This window comes from Saimiri boliviensis, chromosome 2, assembly GCF_048565385.1.
Source record: "Saimiri boliviensis isolate mSaiBol1 chromosome 2, mSaiBol1.pri, whole genome shotgun sequence".
Classification (NCBI taxonomy): domain Eukaryota; kingdom Metazoa; phylum Chordata; class Mammalia; order Primates; family Cebidae; genus Saimiri; species Saimiri boliviensis.
Window position 1 is genome coordinate 159,491,286 of NC_133450.1, and position 27,553 is coordinate 159,518,838.

A 27,553-nucleotide genomic window follows, 5' to 3' on the forward strand; every position below is an offset into this window, starting at 1 on the left:
AATCTGTAAATTACTTTGGGCATCATAACCATTTTCATAATATTGACTCTTGCTAACCATGAACATGGAATATTTTTCCATTTGTTTGTGTCATCTCTCATTTGTTTGAGCATTGGTTTGTAGCTCTCCTTGAAGAGGTTCTTCACCTTCCTTATTAGCTGTAATCCTAGGTATTATTTGTTTGTGACAATTGTGAATGGGAGTTCATTCATGGTTTGACCCTCTGCCTACCTGTTGATGTAAAATAATGCTAATGATTTTTGCACATCGATTTTCTATTCATAGATTTGCTGAAGTTGCTTATCAGCTTATGAAGCTTTTGGGCTGAGGCGATGGGGTTTCCTAGATACAGGATCATGTCATCTGCAAAGATAGTTTGAATTTCTCTCTTCCTGTTTGAATACCCTTATCTTCTTTCTCTTGCCTGATTACCCTGGCCAGAGCTGCCAATACTATGTTGAATAGGACTAACAGAGAGGACATCCTTGTCTTGTGCCTGTTTTCAAGGAGAATGCTTCCAGCTTTTGCTCTTTCAGTATGATATTGGTTGTGTGTTTGTCATATATGGCTCTCGTTATTTTGAGGTATTTTTCTTCAATACATGGTTTATTGAGAGTTTTTAACATAAAAGAATGTTGGATTTTATCAAAGGCCTTTTCTGCATCTATTGAGGTAATCATGTGTTGTGTTTAGTTCTGTTTATGTGATAAATCACGTTTATTGATTTGCATATTTTGGGCCAATCTTGCATTCATGGATGAAGCCTATTTGATCGTGATGGATAAACTTTTTGATGGGCTGCTGAATATTTTGTTTGCCAGTATTTTGTTGAGGATTTTTACATTGATGTTCATCAAGGATATTGCTGTGGAGTTTTCCTTTTTTTTATTTATTTTTTATTTTTTTTATTTTTTTTTTATTTAGTCTCTGCCAGGTTTTGGTATCAGGATGATGCTGGCCTTATAGAGTGAGTTAAGGAGTCCCTCCTTTTCAATTATTTTGGAATAATTTCAATAGAAATGGTACTAGCTCTTCTTTGTACCTCTGTCCTGGACTTTGTTGTTGTTGTTAGGCTATTTATTAATTCCTCAATTTCAGAACTCGTTATTGGTCTATTCAGGGATTCAATTTCTTCCTAGTTCAGTCTTGGGGAGGGTGTATGTGTCCAGGAATGTATCCATTTCTTCTAGATTTTCTATTTTATGTGCATAGAGGTGTTTATAGTGTTCTCTAATGGTTGTTTGTATTTCTTTGGGGTCAGTGGTGATATCCCCCTTATCATTTCTGATCGTGTTTATTTAAATCCTCTCTTCTTAATCAAGCTAGCTGTCTATCTATTGTATTAATTTTTTCAAAAAACCAGCTCTTGGATTCATTGATTGCTTGATTGTTTTTCGTGTCTCTGTCTCCTTCAGTTCTGCTCTGATCATGGTTATTTCTTGTCTTCTACTAGCTTTGGGGTTCATTTGTTCTTGTCTCTCTAGTTTTCTTGGTTGTGATTTTAGATTGTTAACTTGAGATCTTTATAGCTTTTTGATGTGGGCATGTAGGGCTATAAATTTCCCTCAACACTGCTTTAGCTGCATCCCAGATATTCTGGTATATTGTCTCCTTGTTCTCATTAGTTTCAAAGAACTTGATTTCTGCCTTAATTTCATTGTTTACTCACTCAGGAGCAGGATGTTCAGTTTCCATGTAGTTGTATAGTTTTGAGTGAATTTCTTCATTCTTAATTCTTTTGAGTGAATTAATTTTTTGTTGTGGTCTGAGAGAATGTTTGTTACGATTTCAGTTCTTTTGCATTTGCTAAAGAGTGTTTTACTTTCGATATGTGCTCAATTTTACAGTAAGTGCCATGTGATGATGATAAGAATTACATTCTGTTGTTTTTGGGTGGAGAGTTCTATAGATATCTATCAGGTCCCCTTAATTTGGAGCTGAGTTCTGGTCCTGAATATCTTTGTTTATTTTCTGTCTTGATGATCTGCCTAATATTCTCACTGGTGTGTTAAAGACTCCTACTATTATTGTCTCAAGTCTAAATCTTTATGAAGGTCTCTAAGAACTTCTTTTATGAATCTGGGTGCTCCTATATTGTGTGTGTATATATTTAGGATATTTAGCTCTTCTTATTGGATTGAACCTTTTATCTTTATGAAATGCCCTTTGACTTTTTTGATCTTTGTTCGTTTAAAGTCTGTTTTGTCAGAAAGTAGGATTGCAGTCCTTCCTTCTTTCTGTTTTGCATTTACTTGGTAAAGTTTTCTCCATCCCTTTATTTTGGGATGTGTGTCTTTGCACATGATATGGGTCTCTTGAAGACAGCATACTGATCAGTCTTGGTTCTTTATTTAGCTTACTGTTCTGTGTCTTTTAATTGGATCATTTAGCCCATTTACATTTAAAGTTAGTATTGTTATTTTTGGATTTGATCATGTCATCAAGATGCTAGCTGGTTATTTTGCAGGCTTGTTTATGTGGTTGCTTCATGGTGTCACTGGTCTGTTTACGTCAGTGTTTTGGTAGTGGCTGATAATGGTTTTTCCTTTCCGTATTTAGTGCTTTCTTCAGGAGCTCTTGCAAGGCAGGTCTGATGGTCACGAATTCCCTCAGCATTAGCTTGTCTGAACAGGATCTTATTTCTCCTTTGGTTATGAAGCTTAGTTTCGCCAGATACGATGTTGTGGGTTGGGAATTCTTTTCTTTAAGAATGTTTAGCCAGGTGCAGTGGCTCAAGCCTGTAATCCCAGCACTTTGGGAGGCCAAGGCGGGTGGATCACGAGGTCAAGAGATCGAGACCATCCTGGTCAACATGGTGAAACCCCGTCTCTTATTAAAAACACAAAAAATTAGCTGGGCATGGTGGCGCGTGCCTGTAATCCCAGCTACTCAGGAGGCTGAGGCAGGAGAATTGCCTGAACCCAGGAGGCAGAGGTTGCGGTGAGCCGAGATCGCGCCATTGCACTCCAGCCTGGGCAACAAGAGCGAAACTCCGTCTCAAAAAAAAAAAAAAAAAAAAGAATGTTTAATATTAGCCGGGCACAGTGGCTCATTCCTGTAATCCCAGCACTTTGGGAGGCCAAGGTGGGTGAATCATGAGGTCAAGAGATCGAGACCATCCTGGCTAACATGGTGAAACTCTGTCTCTACTAAAAATAGAAAACTTAGCTGGGTGTGGTGGCATGCACCTGTGGTCCCAGCCTACTTGGGAGGCTGAGGCAGGAGAATTGCTTGAACCCAGGAGGTGGAGGCTGCATTGAGCTGAGATCATGCCACTGCACTGCACTTTAGCCTGGCAGCAGAGCAAGAATACATCTCAAAAAAAAAAAAAAAAAAAGTTTAAGATTTTCCTTAATCTCTTCTTGCTTTTGGAGTTTCCACTGAGAGGTCCATTGTTGGTATGATGGGCTTCCCTTCCTAGGTGACCTGGTCTTTCTTTGTGGCTGCCCTTAACATTTTTCTTTCATTTCGACCTTGGAGAATCTGATGATTATGTGTCTTGGGGTTGATCTTCTCATGGAATATCTTACTGGGCTTCTCTGCATTTCCTAAATTTGAATGTTGGCCTGTCTTGCTAGGCTGGGGAAGTTCTCCTGGATGATATGCTGAAGCATGTTTTCCAACTGATTCCATTCTCCCTGTTTCTTTCAGGGACCCCAATCAGTCCTTAGTTCAGTCTCTACATAATCTGATATTTCTGGGAGCTTTTCTTCATTTTCATTCTTTTTTCTCTATTCTTTCTACATATCTTATTTCAGCAAGATAGTCTTCAAGCTCTGAGATTCTTTTCTCCGTTTGGTCTATTCTGCTATTAATACTTGTGATTGCATTTTTAAGTTCTTATAGCGTGTGTTTTTCAGCTCTAACAGGTCGATTATGTTCCTTTCTAAACTGGTTTCTCCTAGTATTGTCAGTGGTGTTTTAAAGTCTCCCACTATTGTCGTGTGGGAGTCTAAGTCTCTTTGGAGGTCCCTAAGAACTTGCTTTGTAAATCTTGGTGCTCCTGTATTGAGTGCATATATATTTAGGATATTTAGCTCTTCTTGTTGAATTGAACCCTTTATCATTATGTAATGCCCTTTGTCTTTTTGATCTTGTAATGTGTTTCTCAGCTCTAATAGGTCATTTATGTTCCTCTCTAAGCTGGCTCCTCTTGTCTAACATTGTTAGTGGTGTGCTAAAGTTTCCCACTATTATCGTGTGGTAGTATAGTCAAGGTCTCTAAGAAGTTAGCATCTCCTGTATTGTTTTGCGATGTTTCTTAGCTTCTTCACATTGAGTTACAACAGGTTCCTTTAGCTCAGTGAAGTTTGTTATTACCCACCTTCTGAAGCCTACTTCTGTTCTTCAGCTAGCTCAGCCTCAGCCCAGTTCTGAGCCCTTGCTGGAGAGGTGTTTTGGTGATTTGGAGAAAAATGGGCATTCTGGCTTTTTGGATTTCCAGCATTTTTGCATTGATTCTTTCTCATCTCTGTGGGCTTATCTACCTTCAGTCTTTGAGGTTGCTGACCTTCAAAAGGGGTTTTTATAGGGTCTTTTTTGTTGATGATATTGTTTTCTGTTTTTCTTTTAACAGGCCACTCTTCCATAGAGCTGCTGCCATTTGTGGGGTCCACTCCAGACCCTATTTTCCTTGTTTTTTCCTGTACCTGGAGGTATGACTAGGGAGGGGTGCAAAACAGCAAAGATGGCAGCCTGCTTCTTCCTTGGAAGCTCCTTCACAGTAGGGTACTGACCTGTTCCTGGCTCAGATGTGCCTGTAGGAGGTGGCTGGAAACCCCTTTGGGGAGATGTCGCCCCATCAGGAGGAGTGGGATCAGGGACCCATTTAAAGAAACAATTTGGCTGCAGCAGGTGTGCTGTGTTGGGGATCTCTTCAGCCCCCAATTGGTATGGGCTCTCCAGAACCCACAGGCTCTGGATTGATTGAGAAACTTAAGTGACAATGTGGCAGCCTGCTCTACCACCTGGGCACTTCATCCTGGGGGTAGATTAGAGCTCTGTCTAATTGGGAGTGGCTCAAGACCCCAGCTGGGAGGACCCACTGCCCCATGAGGAGGAGTGGGTTTAAGTCTCGTTTAAAGAAGCTAACTGGCCATGATCTGGCAATATGTCTGGGCTACAGTGCAGGGACTGTTTCGGATCCAGGCTGTATGGATATATGTGACTTTGGTGTATTGATTTTATGTCCTACAACTTCGCTAACTTTATTAGCTCTGATAATTTTTGTGTGCATTACGTATACATCTTGTCTGTGGTCCAATTTGGTTGCCCTCGTCTCCTTTTATTGTCTAATTGCTCTGGGTAGAACTTTGAATACTGTGTTAAATTAAGTGGTAAAAGTGGGCATCCTTATCTTGTTCTCGTTCTAGGGGAAGGCTTTCTGTCTTTAACCGTTGAGTATAATGTTGGCTTAAGGTTTTTCCTATATAGTCTTTATTATGTCGAGGTTATTTACTTCTATTCTTAGTTTATTGCATGCCTTTATTGTTAAAGGATGTTAAATTTTGTCAAAAGCTTTCTTCACATGAATTGAGATAATGTGGATTTTTCCTTCATCTGTTAATGTAGTGTATTTCATTGATTGATTTTCATATATTGAACCTCCTTGCATTCTGTGACTGAATCCCATTTTGTCATGATGTATGAAGTATTTTGCTGAGGATTTTTTCATCTATATTCATACAATATATCGATCTGTAGTTTTCAAGTCAGTTTTGGTAGATTGCATGTTTTTAGAACTTAGTCAATTTCATCTGACGTCTAATTTTATTAGAATACAGCTATTTTATTCTCATAATCTCTTTTATTTATACAAAATTACTGGTAATGTTCTTTCATTTCTCATTTTTGTAATTTGAATCATCTTCCTTTTATCTTAACTTACCTAGAGGTTTGTCAATTTTGTTGATTTTTCAAAGAGTCAACTTTTGCCTGGATGTGATGGCTCATGTCTGTAATTCCAGCATTTTGGGAAGCTGAGTCAGGAGGATTGCTTGAGGCATGGAGTTGTTACAGGGCAGCCTGGGCAACATACTGAAATGCCATCACTACAAAAAATAAATTAAACTTAGCCAGGTGTGTTGGCACATGATTGTAGGCCTAGCTGCTCAGGAGGGTGAGTCAAGAGGATCACCTGTATTCAAGAGTTCAGGGTTGCCATGTGCTTTGATCTTACCACAGCACTCCAATCTGGGTAATAGCATAAGACTGTGTGTCAAGAAAAACCAAGCAATTTTTGTTAAAGTGTATTTTCTTTATTGTTTTTCTGTTCTCTATTTTACTCTAACCTTTATTATTTCCTTTTTTCTGCCAGCTTTGGGATTACTTTGCTCTTTGTTATTTAGTTATTTTATGTTCATATTTATTGATTTGAATGTCCTCCCACCCCTACCTTTTTTTTTTTTGAGACAGAGTCTTGCTTTGTTGCCTAGGCTGAAATGCAGCAGCATGATCGTGGCTCACTGCAGTCTTGATCTCCTGGGCTTAAGTGATCCTCTCACCTCAGCCTCCCTAGTGACTAGGACCAAAGGCACACACCACCATGCCCATCCTTTAGCTGATTTTGTTTATTTTTTGTAGAGATGTGATCTCACTACATTGGCCAGGCTGGCCTCAAAACTCCTAGGCTAAAGCAATCATCCTGCCCTGACCTCCCAGGTGCTGGGATTACAGGCATGAGCCAACACACTGGGCCTGATATGTGCCTTTTTAAGTGTGGGTGTCTACTGTTCTAGCCTCTGCCTGTTACCCAGTTCCAAAGTTGCTTCCACATTTTGACGTATCTTTATAGCAGCACCCCATTCTCTGCAGTAGCAATTTACTGTATTAGTTCATTCTCATGGTGCTATAAGGAACTGCCCAAGACTGGATTTATAAAGGAAAGAGATTTAACTGACTCACAGTTCTGTGTGGCTGGGGAGGCCTCAGAAAGTTACAATCATGGCAGAAGGGGAAACACACATGTACTTCTTCACATGGTGGCAGGAGAGAAGTGCTGAGCAAAGGGATAAAAACCCCTTATTAAAATACCGTCATATCCCATAAGAACTCACTCATTATCATGAGAACTCCATGAGGGTACTGCCCCTATGATTCAGTTACCTCCCACCAGGTCCCTGTCTCAGCACATGGGGATTATGGGAAGTACAGCCAAACCATCATTGAGAAACCCTAATTAATAACTGACAAGCTGCTTCTCTGTTAATGCTTTCAAAATTCTGTCTTTTGGTTTCAGCAGTTTGATTCTAATGTTTCTCCGTGTGATTCTCTGAGTTTATCCTTTTTAGAGTTTCTTTAGTTCATTGGATTTGTATATTCATGGATTTCATCAGGGCTTGTGGCATTGTCAACAATTAATTATTTAAATATTTTTTAACAGCCCTTTCCTCCATACTTCTACTCCTTTATTATGTATGTTGGCATGATTGATAGTGCCCCATAGGTTTCTCAGACTCTGTTTATTTTTCTTTATTTTTTCATTCCTTAAATTGCATGATTTTCAAATGTCTTATTTTAAGTATATGTATCTTTTCTCTGTCTGCTGAAATTTGCTGTTGAATACCTATAGTGAATTTTTCATTTTAGTTACTGTAGAATAAGTATCTTTTATCTTCAGAATTTGTTTAGTTTCTTTAAAATTTTTTTCTCTTTTATTGATACTTTCATTTTGTTTAGACATTGTTTTCTTGATTTTCTTTAGTTCTTGGACCATTATCTCCTTTAACTCATTGAACATATTTAAGACTGTTGATTTAATGTCTCACATTAATAATTCAAATGTCTAGGCTTCCTTAGGGATGGTTTCTGCCACATTCTTTATTTCCTATGACTGGGTCATACTTTTGTGTTTCTTTTTATGTGTTGTAATTTTTCATTGAGAACTGGACTGTCTGAGTATTATGTGGTGACTTTGGACATCTGATTCTCCTAGCCCTCAGAGATTGCTAGGTTTTGCTCCTTGACTGCTGAAGAGTTCCTTTTATTACTTTTCCAAACTATTTTTGCAAAGTTTGTGTTTCTTCTAATGGGTGGTCTCTGAAGTTTCTTTTTTGTTTTCTCTGTTGTAAGCCAATCAGTACGATTTCCTTAGATATCCTATTCCCCGGAGAGGGCTTAAAAATAGGTCCTCTCTATAAAATTCCCTCTTGGCCCAGAATCCCTGGGTGTACCAGGCCCTTGGTGATCAAAAGCAGAAATTAGAACCCACAATACCAGCTTTTGGAGCACAGAGCCCTTATTTGACCCCCTTACTCCCACAAGCCACACCACATACCCTTTGCAACATCCATAGGTGCCTGCCACAGAGTTGGTAGATGAGAGGAGGGACAGCTGCAACCACAAGAAAGCTGAAATTATTTGAAATTTGCTAATACCTTCATTAAACTGTCTCCTGGAGGCTGCAGGTGTTCTACCAGGTCCAGAGTTCCATAATAGTAGCTTCAGGTAATTCCTGCTAATTAAATTGTAGTTTTGGTGGATAGATTCCTAGAGCTTCCTCTTCCACCATCTTCTCTGATACCATTCTCCATGCTTGTTAAATTTTGAAGTATGTGTTGTAAATCATAGTTGAAACTTAACAATTGAATGAAAGGGCTGTAAGAGGAAAATGCTCTCTAGATTACGTGCAGTTAATGGCAAAGAAGTGGTGGCGTTTGTTTTTTAAAACAGCATAGGAATAGTTTTCCTTCAGGCTTCAAGTCTAGCAAGGTAATTTTAAGTTGCATTTCGTTTATTTTCTCTTCTTGGCTCTTTTGGACAATTACCAGGCTTTTTTATATATATATATAAAAATGTAGATTCCTACATGCAGTGGCAGTAAGTTATGGCTGTCAATTTTAGAAACAAAGTTCAAGCAACCATGTAACTGCATTCTGATATAGGAAACATTGCAGACTTAAAAAGTGTCTTAAAGTTTAGGTTAGTAATAAATTTTATATGTAAGCCCCCTCTCTGCACTGTTGACATTTTTAGGTTTCTAGGACATATATATACATTTAATATATGTGTGTGTGTGTGTGTGTGTGTGTGTGTGTGTGTTTGTGTGTAGAAACGGAGTAGATTGTGAGATTGCAATACAGTTATGTGGAGAACATTAATTTGAAATAAAATCAGAATTATTGAAATGTGGGGCTCACCTAAAGTGAGTTACACTGGAGAAACATGGATTTCTTTTAAACAAAAGATAGCATCTTAAGATTGATACTAACAATTGGTAACATTATATGTGTGTATTTTATTTTATTTTTTTGAGATGCATTCTTTGTCACCCAGCCTGGAGTGCAGTGGTGCAATCTTGGCTCACTGCAACCTCTGCTTCCCAGGTTCAAACAATTCTCCTGCTTCAGCCTACCGAGTAGCTGAGACTACAAGCTTATGCCACCACACCCAGTTAATTTTTTGTATTTTTAGTAGAGACAGGGTTTTGCTATGTTAGTCAGGCTGGTCTTGAACTCCTGACCTCAAATGAGCCACCTCTGCAGTCTCCCAAAATGTATTTATTTATATAAAGGAAAATTATAAACTGGATTATGCCTGAAGCATTATTATTAAATATTTGCCTATCACAAGTTATGCGGATTTAAAAAATATTAGGATACATTTATTCTCTAACTTTTTCAATAGAGTCTGTATATTCCAGGTAGTATGTAATCAGTGAGGATGTAGTTTGAGAAAAAAAAATTGTCCTGCGTCATGCAGTGTAATTTCCATTTTCTTTAGGAATGTCTTTGGTTTGCCATTATTTTTTGAAGTATATTTTTGTTACAGGTAGATATTCAAGTTTGCATCAATTTTCAACACTGATGGAGTCTATGTTGTGTATTAGGCTTTGGGGTCTCTATTCTTTGGCGGTTTGTTAAGCATTAAGTATGAAATTACAAGAAAAAAATTACATGAGCCATATGAATTTTATTTTTGCTTCCCCTAAAGATGTATTTAATTTGCATTAATTTCTGAAAGATATTTTCAAGAGGTATAGAATTCTGAATTGGCAGTTATTTAAGTTAAAGATTTGATTCCATTGTTTTCTGCCATTTTTCATTGTATTGAGAAGTCAGTGAGTGATCTTATAGTTGGCCTTTTGAAAGTAATGTAACCTTTTTTGTTTGTTTGAGACAAAGTCTTGCTCTGTTGCCCAGTCTGTTTGTTTGAGACTGTCTTGAGTCTTGCTCTGTCACCCAGGCTGGAGTGCAGTGGCTCAGTTTCAGCTCACTGCAATCTCCACCTCCTGGGTTCAAGCGATTTCCCTGCCTCAGCCTTCTGAGTAGCTGGGATTACAGGTGTGTACCACCATGCCCAGCTAGTTAGTATTTTTTAAATTTTTAGTAGAGACAGGGTTTCAACATGTTGGCCAGGCTGGTCCTGAACTCCTGGCCTCAAGTGATCCTCCTGGCTTGGCCTCCCAAAGTGCTCAAATTATAGATGTGAGTTACTGTGCCCAGCCACCTTTTTTTGTTGTTGTTTAACTGCTTTTAAGATTTTTCAGTGTCTTTGGTTTTCAGAATTTAGCTATGATATGCTAAAATGTTGTTTCCTTTGTGCTTATCTGTTTGCTATTCTTTAAGCTTGAATCTGTGAAAATTCTCAGCTATTACCTCTATACTGCTTGTGTCTCATTTTGTGGGAATAGGACATCAATTTAAATTTTTGTAAATATCTTACATGTTTCATGCCTTTTTTTGTTGCCCGCTCTCCCTTTATTTTTTCTGCGCTTTGTCGTGGCTATTTTCTACTGCTGTGTCTCTCAAGTTACTAATACATGTTGTCTGCTATATCCAGTCTGACTCCATTGAGGTAGTAAATTGAGGTTTCATATGTTTTAATGCTGAAGACAGGCCAGGGGGAGGATGAGGTACCTGATCAGCTATCAAGTGCAGGGATCTTGCTAAAGTGGATTTTACAAGGAAATGTACAGATGGACCTAGGAGAAGGTTCAGGAGCCTGACTGAAGTTTGACTAAGCACAGAATCTTTGTCTCTGGCTGTGTGTTTGAGGCACATCAGGTCTCCAATTAGTATGGATATCTCTGCATCTCACAACTACAGGAAATTTTACTTTGCCTTTCTGAAGTTTGCCTTCTAGCCCTTGAGCCCTTTCTGCAACTTCAAAGTTCAGCAGATGTCAACTGGGAGAAATTGGCTATGGAATTGAGGCTTTTGAAGTTTGATTATTTCTTCAACCCTATGTAACTGCCAAGAGTTTTTCTGACTTTTCTTACCTCCAGCAGGCCTCTGCCTTAACTAAGTCTGCTGCTTTCTTAGCCTGTGTCCAGATTTGGTGAATGGTCTTTAGGGGGAAAAAATCAGCTTACCTCTGAACAGTTTTCCTACTATGAATTTTAATCAGTCTAGGCCTTATTGATTCCATAGCTTGCCTGATGCCTTTAAAAATATCATTTTTTATGTTTTCTGCCTTTTTCTAGCTGTTGGGAGTGTTGGTCTGCCATGACCTACTTAGTGTTACTACATACTATGCAGTAGAATTCTTAACCATGTAATATAAAGTTGTCTTAATACTCCTTTTATGATTTTCAGTCTAATTTCATTTTTATGGATAAAATCTTAAGCATTATATAAAGATGGAATGAGCCCAGATATATCTATTAAAACTATCGTAACTGCCCAACAGTTTCATTTTGCCTGCTGCCCAGTTACGGTTGATTTATCAAGATGAGCTGGCTGAACAGAAGACCAGAATCTTATTTCTCAAAGGACTCTTCCCCAATATTTGGAGCCTAGGGTTTTTCAAGGATAGTTTAATGGGACAGGACATGAGTGCTACTGATTGTTTAGGGATGCAATTAGGGGTGTGGAAAGTGGTCTTAATGTTGAGTCCACTTCTGAGTGGGACCACAGGACCAGGACCAGTTGGTGGGTCCACATGGAGCCATCGGCCATCAGAAATGCAAAAACCTGAAAAGATACCTGAAAAGGCCAATCTTAGGTTCTACAATACTGATGTTACCTGCAAGAGTAATTAGGGAAGTTTCAAATCATGTGATTTCTGGAATAATGGCTGGTAATTGTTTACATCTACACTTTAGCAAAATTCAGTCTCCTCTCCTCCTCATAATATCTTGCTAAACAGATGATACAAAAATATCAGTTACCTTTCTAAACTATTATCAAACAGCTAATGGCTCTTTGTCTGAATTATTATTTTTATTTATTTACTTAGAGACAGAGTCTTGCTCTGTTGCCCAAGCTGGAGTGCAGTGGTACAATCTCGGCTCACTGCAACTTCCACCTCCCTGCAACTTCCGCCTCCCATGTTCAAGCAGTTCTTCCTGCCTCAGCCTCCCAAGAGCTGGGATTACAGGTGCCCACCACCATGCTCAGCTCATTTTTTATATTTTTAGTAGAGACAGGATTTTGCTGTATTGGTCAGGCTGGTCCTCCTGACCTTAGGTGACCCGCCACCTTGGCCTCCCAAAGTGCTGGAATTACAGGTGTGAGTCACTGCACCCAGACTGTATTGTTTTATATCATAATGAAAGAAATGAAAATAAAAACCTCTTTTGCAGGCAGAGGCCAGAAACAGAAACCTTGAGCACCTGGTAGAGATGTTAGAAATTAAGTTAATTTCTAAATTCTGAGACGATAGAATTCCACATTCCTAACTCGTCCTCTTAGGAGTATAGTAAACATGAACCTAAAGTCAGAATCATCAAGATACCACGTTCTTTAGGGAAAGAATAGATGCTGAAGGACCAGGCAGAGGGAAAGGTTTGCTTTGCCTCTCCTTAAGGCACTGAGCCAGCATCTTAGATTTTGCAGTTCTCTAAGTGCGCTTAAAAAAGTGGAATCCTGTGGTTTCCCGTCAGAAAAGGGCTGAATGTGTCTGCTCCTGGAAGAGGACATTAGCAGGGCTTCCCATAAACCTCTGTTGACTGCTGTGGTCTTAGAGTAGAAGTTGCGCTCGTTAACTCAGTTGCTGACAGACCTCATGGTCTGAGGAAGCTGGCCCTTCCACACAGAGGTAATCCCTGAGAGGAGACTGCTGAAGCCTCAGCAGTGTGTGATCTTGTCTGCCTCTGCAGGTCATTTTTTATCCAGCATTTGTAGGTTTGCATTTCCAGATATCCACATCAAAGCCTAATGTCTACAGGTGACTAATGGAACACAGCAAAGAAAAAACCACTAAGGGACCAAATTATGGAAGCCCAAACTAAACAAGTAAAATATATGGCTTCTATTGATGAGCCACAGGGATGAGACAGAAGACTGTAGTAAATTATGGAAACCCAAACTAAACAAGTAAAATATGTGGCTTCTATTGATGAGCCACAGGGATGACACAGAAGAATGTAGTAAATTAAGAAAAAAAAATACTAAAAACTTTCAGAAAATGCAATTAGAACATAATCAGGACTTTTTAGAGCTAAAAATTTCCTAAGAGAAAAATTCTACGGATGAACTGATAACCTGTTGTGATAGCTGAATCTTTTGTTGCAGAAGATCAAATGGAAACAATTTCATGATTTCATGATGCAAGACATACAGAAATAAAATTATTTTTGAAAAGATAAGAGACCTACAGGACCAAATTCAGGAAGTTTGCAAATGAGCAATAGCAAACAAGACAGAAGCATTAGTTTAGGAAATAATAGAAGAAACTTCCCTAGTTTAGAAATACTTAAGTTTTCAGGTTGAAAAGGCTGAGACTTAGATATATTTGATTGGGGCTGGGCCTGGGGCTGTGTGGAAAAAGTTTACTGAAAAAATACACCTATCTAGAGATAATGTGAAGAAATAACTGAATTTTAGTTATCATGAGAAAAATCATTCAGAGAAAAAGGAATCACATTAACAATAGACTTCTCACCTCTAACCCTAGAAACTTAAGAGAACATTAGAACAATATCTTGTAGCCACAAAAAAAGAATCTCTAACAATCCTGTACCTAACAGGATTAGTAATCTTGGTTAAGTAATGGTATACTCAGATAATTTATTTCATTTTATATGGAATGCGTTGGTATTGGAGCTACAGTGAACAGGACAAGCAAGTGGACATGGAACTAATTCCTAGGTTAGTGAGAGATAGATGATAAACAAGTTTAGGCAAGAAAATGAAACATTGATGACCTTACCATCTATGTTAGTTATTTGCAATGCTAGGGACAATTATTATTTGTATTACTTAATAAAATTTTAATGTTAATAAAAACTTCCTATGGAATACCATTCTGTTGAAAAATGGACAAACACAACTTGCAGAAGGAGAAGTATAACAAGCCAGTAAAAATTAAAAGATAGCTGGGGGTGGTGGCTGATGGCTGTAGTTCCACCTCTTTGGGAGGCTGTGGCAGGCGAATCATGAGGTCAGGAGATCAAGACCATCCTGGCCACCATGGTGAAACCCTGTCTCTACTAAAAATACAAAAATTAGCTGGGCATGGTGGCACACACCTGTAATCCCAGCTACTCAGGAGGCTGAGGCAGGAGAGTTGCTTGAACCTGGGAGGCAGAGGATGCAGTGAGCCAAGACAACAGAGTGAAACTTCATTGAGAAAGAGAGGGTAAGGGGGAGGTGGTGGGGGGAAGTGAGCAGGAGGGGGAGGGAGAAATCACTAGCAAGGAAACAGATGGAAATTAAAATGATAAGACCGTGTTTTACCAATCTAATTCAGGAATAAACAGGTATTCTAAGAACAATTAGAGTGATACTGGGAATTAATATAATTTTTTTGATAAATAATTTGGCAATACTTTTGTTAGAAGCAAATTTTCAGTGCTGCAAAAGAAAGAGCACTCAAACATAAATTTTCTCAGCAAGGCAATATTTACTTCTATAGAAGGGTGCATCCCACATCTTGCCAATCGAGCAATGGTGAGAGCACACCTGAACAAGGGAGGGGAGGGGATTCTTATCCCTGACACAGGTAGCTCCTACTGCTGTGTTGTTCCCCTATTGTCTGCAGCTGGACCGCACAGTCTAAGCTGATTCTGATTGGCTATTTCAAAGAGAGCAATGGTACAAGCCAGTGTATTCTTTTAACACCTCTAAGATTTGTAGTGATGTCGCCTCTTTGATTTCTGTTAGTGATTCTTTCTTTTTTGCCTGATCGGTAATGACCAAAAGTGTGTCAGTTTCAGTGATCTTCTAAAACAATAACAAAAGAACCCCAGATTTTTATTTCATTGATTTTTTTCTGTTTTCTAGTTGATTGATTACCACTTTGATCTTTGTTATTTTCACCCTTCCTCACACCCCACCCCTTGCTTTGGATTTCATTTGCTCTAGTTTAATTTATTTCTAGTTTAAGGTAGAACTTAGGTCATTGATTTGATTTTTTTTTTCTAATATAAGTATTTTAAGGGTGTAAATTTCCTCTTTAAGTATTGCTTTAGCAGCATCCCACAAATTTGGGTGTGATGTATTTTTAAAATTTCCTTTTGTTTTTCTCCTTTGATTCATGGGTTATTTAGAAGTATCCTGTTTAGTTTTTAAAGATACGTGGGTTTTCCAGAATTTTGTTTGTTTGTTTCTAGTTTTGTTCTATTGGGATCAGGAAACAGATATACATTTTATTTTTATACCCAGTTTAAACCCCAGGATACACTGCTGTTATTCTTGTTTTAAAGCCTATTATCTTTTAAAGAAATTTAGGTGAAACCAGTGAAATTTGAATTAAATTAAAATTTTTTTTCTGACTCCTACTCCTGTCATTTGGGGACTCTATGTGTATATTAGGCTACATGAAGTTGTCTCTCAATTCACTGATTGTGTTTGTATTTTGTGGTGTGTGTGTGTGTGTGGATAATTTTTATTGCTGTGCTTTTATGATCAATTTTTAACCTGTCATTCATCAAACCAATGTCATTTTCATCTCAGATGTTTTAGTATTTCTGTTTCTAGAGTTCTGTTTGGGTTTTCTATATTGCCTAACCTTTGGAACATATGGAATGTAGCAAAAGGTTTTAATGCCCTTTTGTGTGAATTTTAACATCTGGTTGAGTTATGTGTTGTTTTGATGGGTGATTTTTCATTATGTCTCATGTTTTTCTGTTTCTCTGCATATGTGGTAGTCTTTGATTGGATGTCATACATTGTGATTTTATTTTGTTGTGTGCTGGATAGTTTTGTCATCCTGTAAATCATCCTCAGCTTTGTTCTAGGATGCAGTTAAGTTACTTGGAAGTAGTTTGATCTGTTCATATCTTGTTTTATGCTTTGTTTTTTTGTTTTGGAGCCATGCTTAACTGTGAGCAAATTATTCTCCACTACTAAGGCAATACCTTCCTAGGATTACCACAAGAATACTTTAAGACCACCTTCCTGAGTTTCCTTCCCGGTGCCCTGTGAATTGTGACTTTCTTTAGTCTTGCTTGTGGGCCAAGTACTATTCCCCAGACTGTTTGAGTAGTTTTCCCTTAGTGATACGCCTGCATTCCCTTAGTGATACTTCTGAACTCTTTCTCTGTGCAGCTCTCTCCTCTGGTACTCTGTCACATGAATTCTAGCTGTCTTACTCTTCCTGGATTCTTCAGCTTCTCAACTCTGGAAGTCTGCCAGACTGTCTAAGTGCCCCTTCTAAATGTGTTGACCCAGAAATTCTCACAAGCCAGTAAGCTGGGTAAGAGTAATAGAATTCACCTCAGTTGTTTCCTATCTCTCAAGGATGACTTGCCTTCATTGCTTCATGCCAGTGTTTTGAAAACTGTTTCATGTGTTTGGTCTGTGTGTTTTTGTTGTTGTTGTTTCAGATAGGATTATAAATCAACTTCAGCTTATTCCTTCCTAGTTGGAAGCAGAATTCTGGCCTTTTTAAAAAACAGATTAGTACTCTGGTATAAAATAATGTGGTTGTATTAGGAATAATTTTAATGAGTATTTTTGTCAAAAGATACCACCTATGAGCGTGCTTGTGATTTATAGCTTTTTATTTATATTTAAATATATTCATATGTATGTATATAATCCAGATTTCAGATTCTTCTTTCTAAAATGTGGAATTAGCTGAGGTAGTTTGCATGGTTTTTTCAAACCTACCATTATTAGATTTACAACTGAAAATCATACATTAAGCTTTAATATCCATACCTCTCAGACTGAATTTCTGATACATTGGTTAATGTCCTTTTAAATTGTTGCTTCTAGTTATTTCATTCTAAGTGATACTTACAGAGACAAATCCGTTTTATCCCCTAGTAGTGATGTTGTTCTTTTATATTTTCCTTTTATCCCTGTGTATCTATGATACAGTCTTCATCCCTGTAGATCTGTGACCCTAATTCAAAAGAAAGGGGTAAGAAGACTTGTCATTTAAATTACTTAGAGAAATTGTTTGACCTTTGTGATTAAAGCTACATAATCCAGTAGTAGTGTGCCTTGGAGAAAGAAAAAATATATAAATATTTAAAATATGAGATGATAGCAGGTGAAAGAACTCCAGGTTACTTGTTAGTTTTGGGGTGTTTGTGTGTGTACATGTTTAAAGAAGGTGGTAGGATTGTTGCCTGTAGATTAAGCAATCGTTAGATGCTTTATTTGCATTATTTTGGGAATGCAAAGAGAAGGCTCACTGTAACACTGCATAAAGACAGATTTAGTATGGCAACAGTAAGATGCTACATTTTGGCCAGGTGTGATGGCTCATGATTGGGATTACAGAATCCCAGTACTTTATGAGTCTGAGGCAGGAAGATCACTTGAGCCCTGTAGTTCAAGAGCAGCCTAAACAACATAGCACGACCTCATCTCTAAAAATAATTTAAAAAATTAGTCGAGCCTGGTGGTGCATGCCTGTAGTCCCAGCTACTTAGAAGACTGAGGCAAGAGAATCACTTGAGCCCAAGAAATTGAGGCTCCAGTGAGCCATAATCACACCACTTCACTTCAGCCTGGGCAATATAGTGAGACCCTGTCTCAGAAAAACAAAAAACAAAAAAAACCCTACTTTTTAAGGATAATCCATTTACTGTCAAAACACTTTTTAAATTGTTCAAATGCAGGACTGTTTCAATGTCAATAATAAATGTCTTAGGGATCTGGAAGTATATAGCATTTACTATTCATACAAAGCCTTAGATATTTAGTAAAGATGGTTGATACATAGAATACCAAAATAGTAAACCAAGCTATTATTTGTAATTTCATCTATTATACTGTGTTTATAAAGTTTCTAAATGCTGGTGCAAAATGATGCATATTTTCCCTGACATTCTAGTCTTCTAAGCACTTGTTAAGATTCTGAGTATAGGCCAGGCGCGGTGGCTCAAGCCTGTAATCCCAGTACTTTGGGAGGCCGAGCCGGGTGGATCATGAGGTCAAGAGATCGAGACCATCCTGGTCAACATGGTGAAACCCCATCTCTACTAAAAATACAAAAAAAAATTAGCTGGGCATGGTGGCCCGTGCCTGTAATCCCAGCCACACCTGAGGCTGAGGCAGGAGAATTGCCTGAACCGCTGAGGCAGGAGAATTGCCTGAACCCGGGAGGCGGAGGTTGCGGTGAGTCGAGATTGTGCCATTGCACTCCAGCCTGGGTAACAAGAGTGAAACTCCGTCTCAAAAAAAAAAAAGTCAAAAAAGGGCCGGGCGCAGTGGCTCAAGCCTGTAATCCCAGCACTTTGGGAGGCCGAAGCAGGTGGATCACGAGGTCAAGAGATTGAGACCAACCTGGTCAACATGGTGAAACCCCGTCTCTACTAAAAATACAAAAAATTAGCTGGGCATGGTGGCGCGTGCCTGTAATCCCAGCTACTCAGGAGGCTGAGGCAGGAGAACTGCCTGAACCCAGGAGGCGGAGGTTGCGGTGAGCCGAGATCGCGCCATTGCACTCCAGCCTGGGTAACAAGAGCGAAACTCTGTCTCAAAAAAAAAAAAAAAGAAAAAGATTCTGAGTATATTATTAATATTTAATACTCTGAAATGTTGAGCTTTTGGCCTTGAATAACTAATATTTCAGACAGTATTAGTAGGTTAATGTTATCCCTCTTAAGCACTAGACCATATTATTTTACTTTTCAAGCTCATATAAGGTAATAGTAGAGTTTAAAGATTTTGAACAGTAATTAATCTGTTTAGGGCAATATGTATGAAACTTTTGCTATGATTTGATTTGAAGCCATTTTCCTTTTGCTTCCATATTCTCCATATTGCAAGAACATAAAATTGCACATGAAGAATGAGAAAGATGATCTTATCTGAAGAATTTTCACTTTTTTTTTTTTTGCATATTACAGTGTTGAAACTGAAATTTCAAATACACTGTAAAATAGTAAAGTTAAAAAGAAAGCAAACAACCTGGATTTGCTGAAGAAACTGTTTTCTTGGTCATTCCTTTGAAAAACAGGAACCCAGAATTAGAAAGAAATTTGAAACCTTGGATAATTTCTTTGTTTTTCTTTGGTACTACTTTGAGTACTTGCCCACCTGCCTCTAAAATGATAGGAATTCAGTACGTACCATAAAGTAATTTGGGCAAAACACTGCCACTTTACTCTGTTATGTCTAAAAATGTTTGACTAGAAACAGCTAAATATAATATTTTATACTTACAGAAATGTAAAATGGTTGAACTTCACAAGCCACAGATGCATGTCATGATCATATAACAGCACTGTTTTTAATTTCTTTTTTAAAAATATGAATTAGCTGATGTTCAAATTTTGGAAATTAAAGGTTTGCTCTGTTGGACTTCTATATCTTGGGCTATATTTTGTAGTAAATCAGAGACCAAAAGATTGATTTAAATATGCTTTTCTGAAGTTAATACTGTGTAATCTTTGAGTAAGCGTTTTGTCATAAAGTTATAATAAAGTTATAAAGTGGCATTGTTGCTTTATAAACTTAGAATAATTATTTGCCATGTTAGTGCGGAGTTCAAAAAGTTCTATACTGCAAAATAATCACTCATTATTGTATAATACAGTTATTTGAGAATATTCATGTCTAGAATATTTTATGAAGTACTGATTTTAATGACATGTTTTGAAATCTTTTCAAATCTGTAAAAACCCTCCTTTTCAGTATGGGTTATATTAAACAAATTACTTTTATTTGCATAATTAAGCTATAATTCTTTAAGGGAAGGTATTGGAGAGTCAAATTTTTTAAAAAAAATTTATATAATTAAAATTCAGGGTTACAGTTAATAGCCTTACCCTTTAATTCATGACTAAAAAAATTTCTCTTTCAGACAGCAAATGGATATATCTTGTTTTTTCATATTACATCCACAAGAGGGGACAAGTACCTTTACGAACCAGTGTATCCCAAGTAAGTTTGTTGCTTTTTGTTCTTGTAACTTGTGTACTTTATATTCAGAAAAGCATTACAGTTTTGAGTTGTCTGTAGTGATTAAAATAAAACTAAGCCAGCATTTCCAAAATAGTGTTTCAAAAACTACCAGGTCTTTGAACTGTCATTTCTTGAATAAAGAATTCTATAAGTCTGGGAATCTTGATGATAAACTATATCAAGAATATTACTATTAATAAATTGCAGGTCTAGCATTTCTCAGTCCTTATTAGGGAAAAGCTAAGAGATCATGAGAGGAAGAGTTGAAATGTTGGTAAGTTACAGGGACTTTTGCCTGTCCTTTTGTATATGCATAGAAAAAAAAACCGCAGACAGTTGTTAACTCTTGGTTAAAATTTGGGAAAAACATGGACTTTTACTCTTTACACTGTGTTGTTAGGTATATTTTGTGTTGTTTTCTTCCTTATAGCAGGCCTTAACTTTTGAAATAAAAGAACGTATCATTGTGAAGCATTTTGTCTTAAAAAAAAAAAAAAAAAAAAAAAAAACCGATAAAGCTGGATAAAAATATAAGAGCGTTTATCACATTTCTAGGTGATGGAAGACATACAAAGTTTAATAGGTATATAAGAAATTAAAGAGAAAAACAGATTTTATTGTGTGAAAAATTTAAGTTTTTGAATATTAACAGAAAAAAAAACATTAACAGCAAGTAACTTGGAAAAAATATTTGTGGTAAATAGGGCCAAGTCTTACTACTTATATGTAAAAGAGATAATATAAATTGCCAATAAGCACACAGAGATTCCACTAGATAAATAAGTAAAAGTAATCTCATAAAAGGAAATACTCTAACAAACTCAAGAGAATTTCTGTACTTTAAAGTACAGAAATTTTTTTGATGATAAGATTCAATTTAATTTGGTTATTTTTCAATAAAAAACTTTGAGTGCAAAAATTTTTAACACATAAATATACTGCAAAATGATAGGAACATCATGATGTATTTAGAAATTTTAAATTCAGTTAAATTCAGACCCAGTAGTAACTCAAATAAAATAAACACATCAAGACAGTGCAAACTGATAGAAACATTATGATGTATTTAGAAATTTTTAATTCAGTTAAATTCAGAACCAGTAGTAACCCAAATAAAATAAAACATTAAATATAACTGTTTTTCTATCCACACATTTTAATATATCAAAATAGTTTTTTAAAATTATTACTGCTTGCAGAGGTATAATAAAAGTTGTGTTGCACACTTCTGATACACAAAGGTGTGATAGGGAATTGGTTAACAAGGTAACTGTGGTACATCCTTCTACTGTGATAAGGAGTCATTAAATACGTCTCAGAAAAATTTATGAACTTAAGAATCTGACCATGTTATAATGCCAAGTGAAGAAACAAGTCACAAAAAATTATATATGTAACATGACCACAACTACATAAAACAAAACAACAGAAGTCATCTGAAGACAAAACTTAGAACAGTACAATACAAATATTTATAGTAATTTTTCCTAATTGGTAGGACTGTAGTGATTCTTCTGCTTTTCAATTCTTAAATTACTGGCTGTTTAGATTTTCTTGATGATATAGCCACTTGTTTTTGTAACAAATATAGTGCTAATTGAGGTTTTCAGTTTTGGAATTCTTTAAAGTACAGACATTTTTTTGATGATGGGATTCAATTTAATTTGGTTATTTTTCAAAAAAATTTTTAGCAAAAATTTTTAACACATTAATACAGTGTTTTTTACACAAATTTTAACACAAATACAGTGCAAAATGATAGCAACATCATGTATTTAGAAATTTTAAATTCAGTTTTATTGGTAAAACTGAAAAAACTGAAGTTTTTTTCATTCTAAGTGATAATTTGGTGATTTTTTTTGAAGAATTATTGTAATCAATGACTAAAATTTGATTTACTTGTGCATTTTGAACTATATTTAGTTTTATTGCTTAATTTAGACATGTTTCTATAAAAAGCAATAATCAGAAGCAACAATTTATGTTTCTGTGGGCATGATAGAGAAATAACTTGAAATAGTGAAAATTCTATTTTCTTTTTTTCAGTTCACTAATACAATTGCATGGTTATAGTGTTTTGGGATGGTATTTTGAGACCCACTTTTTGTGTTCCCGAAAAGTTTTAAAGAACAGTTTCTTTCTTTCCTGATTCTAAAACCGCAAGAGACACCAGTTAACTAAGTAGTCCTGACAGTGCATGAACTTCGCTGTGTTTGACTGTGTGTGTTAAGACAGAGAACTAAATAAAGAACATACTCTCTTAATTTGGGCGTTATTTCACCGTATTGAAAGTCTTAGGTTTCAATGGCTGGCCTCAATAAAATGTGCATTGCCTTAGAGCAGCTTGAATAATAGTTAAAGGTATAGGCTTTGATGTCAGATAGACCTGGAATTGAATGTTTGCTGCCTAGATCCATCAGGAGCTCCTTACCCAGGTGTGCTGAAGATACTGAGAGGCAGACACCCAGATAGCCAGCAGAAGGGATCTATCTGGAGACCAACAGCCTGAGAGCCTGCGGGGCTTGCAGCTCTCCAGGACTGAAGTCCCCCAGCAGAAATTCTTTCATGCATTTATTTGCTCTTTTACAGGTGATTCTTACTAATTCACAGATGTTCTACATACATGCTTATTAATACACAGGTGTTCTACATATACACGTAACTCAGGAATACACCAGGTAGGCAGCTGTTACTTGCCCACCACCAATCACAAACTAGAAGTTATCCTCCACAAAGGAGCCATGGGGCAGGGTAAACTTAATGTTTCTCAATAGTTCTCTCTACCACTTTTCAGCTGTATGACCTCTTTCAAGTTATTTAATACCACCAAAAACTTTCCGAATCTGTAGAGTAGCATAACAATAGTAATCATTTCATAAGATTAAATGAGATCTTTCATATTCAATGTTCAGGTAAGCACATAGCTTATGGGATAATTAATAAAAGACAACTGCTCTTACCAGTAATTATTTTTTCACCAAGTTTTTACTTCATTTCTAAGCTTTTAAGTAATTTTTAAATATATTTCTATTTTTCTACTTAATAATTTGCTGCTTTGTCAGAGTCTAACTTCAAACTGCTACCTGAAATGAAGTAAATCTCTTACTTGAAAATAGTTCTGTTGTATGTTTATGTGCTAGACTATTTTTCTAGTTGGATTACTTAATCTAGTAAGCGTCTTGGTTTTTCTGCAGAACACGTTTGTACAAAGGGAATAAAAATAACTTCTTTAATTGTTAGGAGTATAAAATAAATTCACATTCTTAAAACCTGAAAAATGGTGATTATATAAGGATTTGAGGAAAGTAAAGTTTGGTTTTGACAGTGGTATCTTCATTGTCATCTGTGACATTATAAATACTTGTGTAGTTTGAGACACTGTTCTAAGTACTTTTTAATAGTCAATCCCTGCAGCAACCCTATGTGGCAGTTAGGTATAATTATTATACAAACTGCTGCACAGAGAGGCAAAGTAACTCACTCATAGTCACATGCTAATGAATAGCACAGATAGGATTCAGACATAAGTGCTACAGCTCCAAAGTCTGTCTGTGCTGTTAATCAGTAATATATTGCCTCAACCCTGTTTATGCTTCATCCAGCTACTACTTTGGGATTTATCTGGGAGTAGAGAATGGAAAAAAAAAAAAAAGGAGAAATTATCTGGAGGTTTCTAATAGTCCTGAAGAAAAGAGGTAGTATAATTACTGAGGCCAGTGGTTAATCTTCCTCTTCTCACTCATTTATGGAAATACTATTGTCTCTTGCTTCTCTTCTCTAAATCTTATTAGTTCATCATAAGAGTTTTTCTAGAGTATCTTAACTTCCCTCTATTATGTGACAGCATCTTAACTTCAGACTGCATATCCTTTTCCATGCATATCTTTTTCCACAGGTCAGATGCCTCATGATCTGTCCTAGTTTCCACCTAGTGTTGTTTCTAGCATCCTTCCTATAGATGTTGGGAGTCAGTCTTTAACAATGGTGGCAGTTTTATTAAGTGACTCCTTATACCTCAAAGATCATTTATTCTTTGATGAATGAATTTTCCATTTTAGAAGTCTTAGATTCCATTTTATATTAAAGTATACTTCATATTAGTTACACAGATTGGTGGACCAGACTAATTGGAGGTTGTCTGGACATTTTATTTTATGGTTTGGAAATTTTAGTGACATTAATAAAGGAAACTGCCAGGGATAAATCAGAATTGATGTTTAGCTTTAAAATGTGTTCATATGCTTATGTTTAAATAGAAGTTTAATAGATCTTTAAGTTGTACATCATATTTAATTTCATCATAATGAAAATAATTTAAACAAATATGTCATAATGTATTCTTTGTTGAGAGCAGACATTTTCCCCCCTTCTTCCTATCTTTCCACTGCTACTATTAACCTCTTTTTCTGTTAGAGACTAGCATTATTGAGGTTGAGTTTCTTAAAAAAAAAAAAAAGTTTTTTGTGCTAAAATTCAGTACATTTAATTATTATATCGTAAAGATATCAATCTTATCTTTTTCACTGAAGAAAAAAATCATTTCAAAATATAATCATATCTCCTCTTCTTCCCCCTCCACCCTCCCAACATATTTCATCAGATGGTGATGCTTCTTACCAGCTCACTGTTAATGAATTAGTGCCAGCTGGAAAGGAAGAGAAGAGCTACCTGAAATTAGCAATTTTTAACTTCAACACAACTTGTCTCTTCTAAAATCCAGCTTCTTTGCAGAAGAAACCTACAGTACGGGACAGAACCATCTAAATCATATCAAATTTAGAGGTGAAAAGAGATCTGAATTAGTTACAGACTCATGAAAGTTTCCCTCAACACTTGTTTATTTCTTTTTATTATGTTCCGAGTGTTCGTTTTCTAGAGAGGAAACTTCAGCCACTTTTCCCTTTCATTTCTAATAATATACCTTGTTCTACATTCAGTTTATAAACTTGACAGTATGTTAGTGGTCTTAGTGTTTATGTTCTGCCTGAGCCTCTGAAAACATCCCATGTCTAGTTTGATTTCAGTGTATTTGTATTCTGTAAATGTACATGGGTGAACTTTCACTATTGAACTTTGTATGTTACGTGCACACATTACGTTATAGTTGCTTGAGCACTTATTAATAGGATTGGTAACAATTTTACTATATAAGTTCTGGATAGTGAAAACTGCTTCCTTATTGGCCACACTTCCAAGGGTAGCAGCTGTATCCAAAGAATGAAAAGGACTGTTAAAAAATGTGCCCAATTTGGAGAGCACTACATATTGTTTTTAATCAGACTAAAGGCTGTCTTCATATGTGCTAATGTAAACGATAAGCAGTTTTTGGTTTTTGTTTTTGGTTCGGTTCTATAAAAAGTGTGGTGAAAGGGTACTACCTCTTTCAAAAACTTCTTCTGAAAATTATTTTCATCCATCTGCCTATCCATTTTAAAAGTATTGAATTTTGTGAGATTCTAAGCACTGTTGTAGATAGTAGAGATCCAACAGTGGAAAAAAACACAACAAAGCAAAAAGCCCTGCTGATAGAGCTTGTTATTCTTCTAGTAGAGGGTGATAGGTAAATACATTATGAGTTAGGTGATCCACTCTATGGAGAAAAATAACGCAGGGTAAGGGAATGAGAGTGGAGATATGACTTAAAATAGTGGTTTCTGTCTTCACTGAGAAGATGACATATAAAAGGATCTCAAAGACGATGAGGTAACAAAAACATACATCCAGAGGGAGACCATTCTGGATTGGTGAGATTTAGCAGGTATGAAAGTTCATAAAATGATATCAATATTGTGTATAAATTTTAGGTCCTATCTAATAATTTATAGTTAGAATGAATTTTTTATTATCTGTAAAGTTGAAAATCCAGTCTGATTTTTAGATAACTGAATCCTGGGAAAGTCAAGAGCCCCTTTTTCTTTCCCCCTGTGAATGGCACCACCATTTATTTGAGTTTATTCACTCTTCCTGCGCACTAACATCAATAGCCAGTCTATATCTAGTCCAGTATATTCTTCTACCTTGTGTGTCATTTCTTTTCCCTCCTTGTAATTCTCAATGACACTACTTCAGTTTAGGTCTTGTCATTTTTCTCCTTGATTGTTATTTCTTCTTCTTTCTTCCTCTTGTTCCTCTTCTTCCTCCTCTTCCATGTCTGCCTCCACCTCCTCCTCTGCCACCACCTGCTCCTCCTCCCCCTCCCTCACCCAGGCTGGAGTGCAGTGGCATGATCTTGGCTGCTTGCAGCCTCTGCCTTCTGGGTTCAGCCAGTTCTCATGTCTCAATCCTAAGTAGCTGAGACAACAGGCATGCACTACCATGCCTGGCTAATTTTTGTATTTTTGGTAGAGACAAGGTTTTACCGTGTTGGCCAGGCTGGCCTCGGACTCCTGACCTCAAGTGATCTTCCTGCCTCTGCCTCCCAAAGTGCTGGGATTACAGGAATGAGCCACTGCACCTAGCCTATTATATCTTCTTAAATTTCAAATTAATGTCTAAACCTCACTCACTCTCTACCAAGCTATACATGCTTTTGTTTTGTTAAATTTTATTGCAGTTATTTTCAATCATCTTTTGTACAATTGTGTGAGGTAGAAAACCTTGGATTGTTTGTTTCTTCCTCTGGATTATTTGTTTCTTCACTTTCCATATTTGTTCAATCATCAAATTTTATTGATTACAGTTTTCCATTGTCTCTAGAATTCATTTAACTCTATTTTACTCTCATTGGTCTTTTTAGGAGCCCTCATGTCCTCCTCCTCATCTATTAAAAAAGCTTATTCACTAACTCTTTTCTCTTTACCTGGTCTCATTCGCCTACATAATGAGGTTTATCATTTGTATTGATAACAAATTCTTTTCCAAAACAAAGTCAAAGCTTTCTGGCCTAGCATTTAGAACCTACTTTCTTCATATCTCAAACACATTGAACCCACAATTCCAATTTAATGCCTCTGTTCCTTTGTTATTTGCTCTATTCAGTATGACTCCCGCACTATCTATTTTTAAGTAAGAAATTTTTCTGACTTGGTTTTTCAAGCTCAGGTCAGACATCTCTTGTACTCTATAAACCTTCTGTCCTCAACTCTTCTCCCTTGTACCCAGTAAATAACTGATCTTGTATGTGCATTCCCATAGTACTTTTTAACAATTTACATTACTAAGTCATGAGTACCTTGTTATTTAAAAAAAAAAAAACAAACAGTGAGAGATCTATAAAGATAAAAAATGAAAAATGTGAACTTTGCTTTTTTAGATTCTAATCTCGTTTCACTCTCCAGTTGCCCTGTATCTCTTGAGTAAATAAATAC

At 36.6% G+C, this 27,553-nt stretch overlaps 1 protein-coding gene across 2 annotated transcripts in view; it reads left to right on the forward strand.

The window, feature by feature from the left end:
* RIC1 (RIC1 homolog, RAB6A GEF complex partner 1) overlaps positions 1-27,553 on the forward strand; it is a 120,757-nt gene that overhangs the window by 21,471 nt on the left and 71,733 nt on the right. For both annotated transcript variants that reach the window (XM_074394775.1, XM_003928179.4), the window contains exon 3: positions 20,146-20,225. In XM_074394775.1, the coding sequence (XP_074250876.1) occupies positions 20,146-20,225 (80 nt within the window). The remainder of the gene's footprint in view (positions 1-20,145; positions 20,226-27,553) is intronic.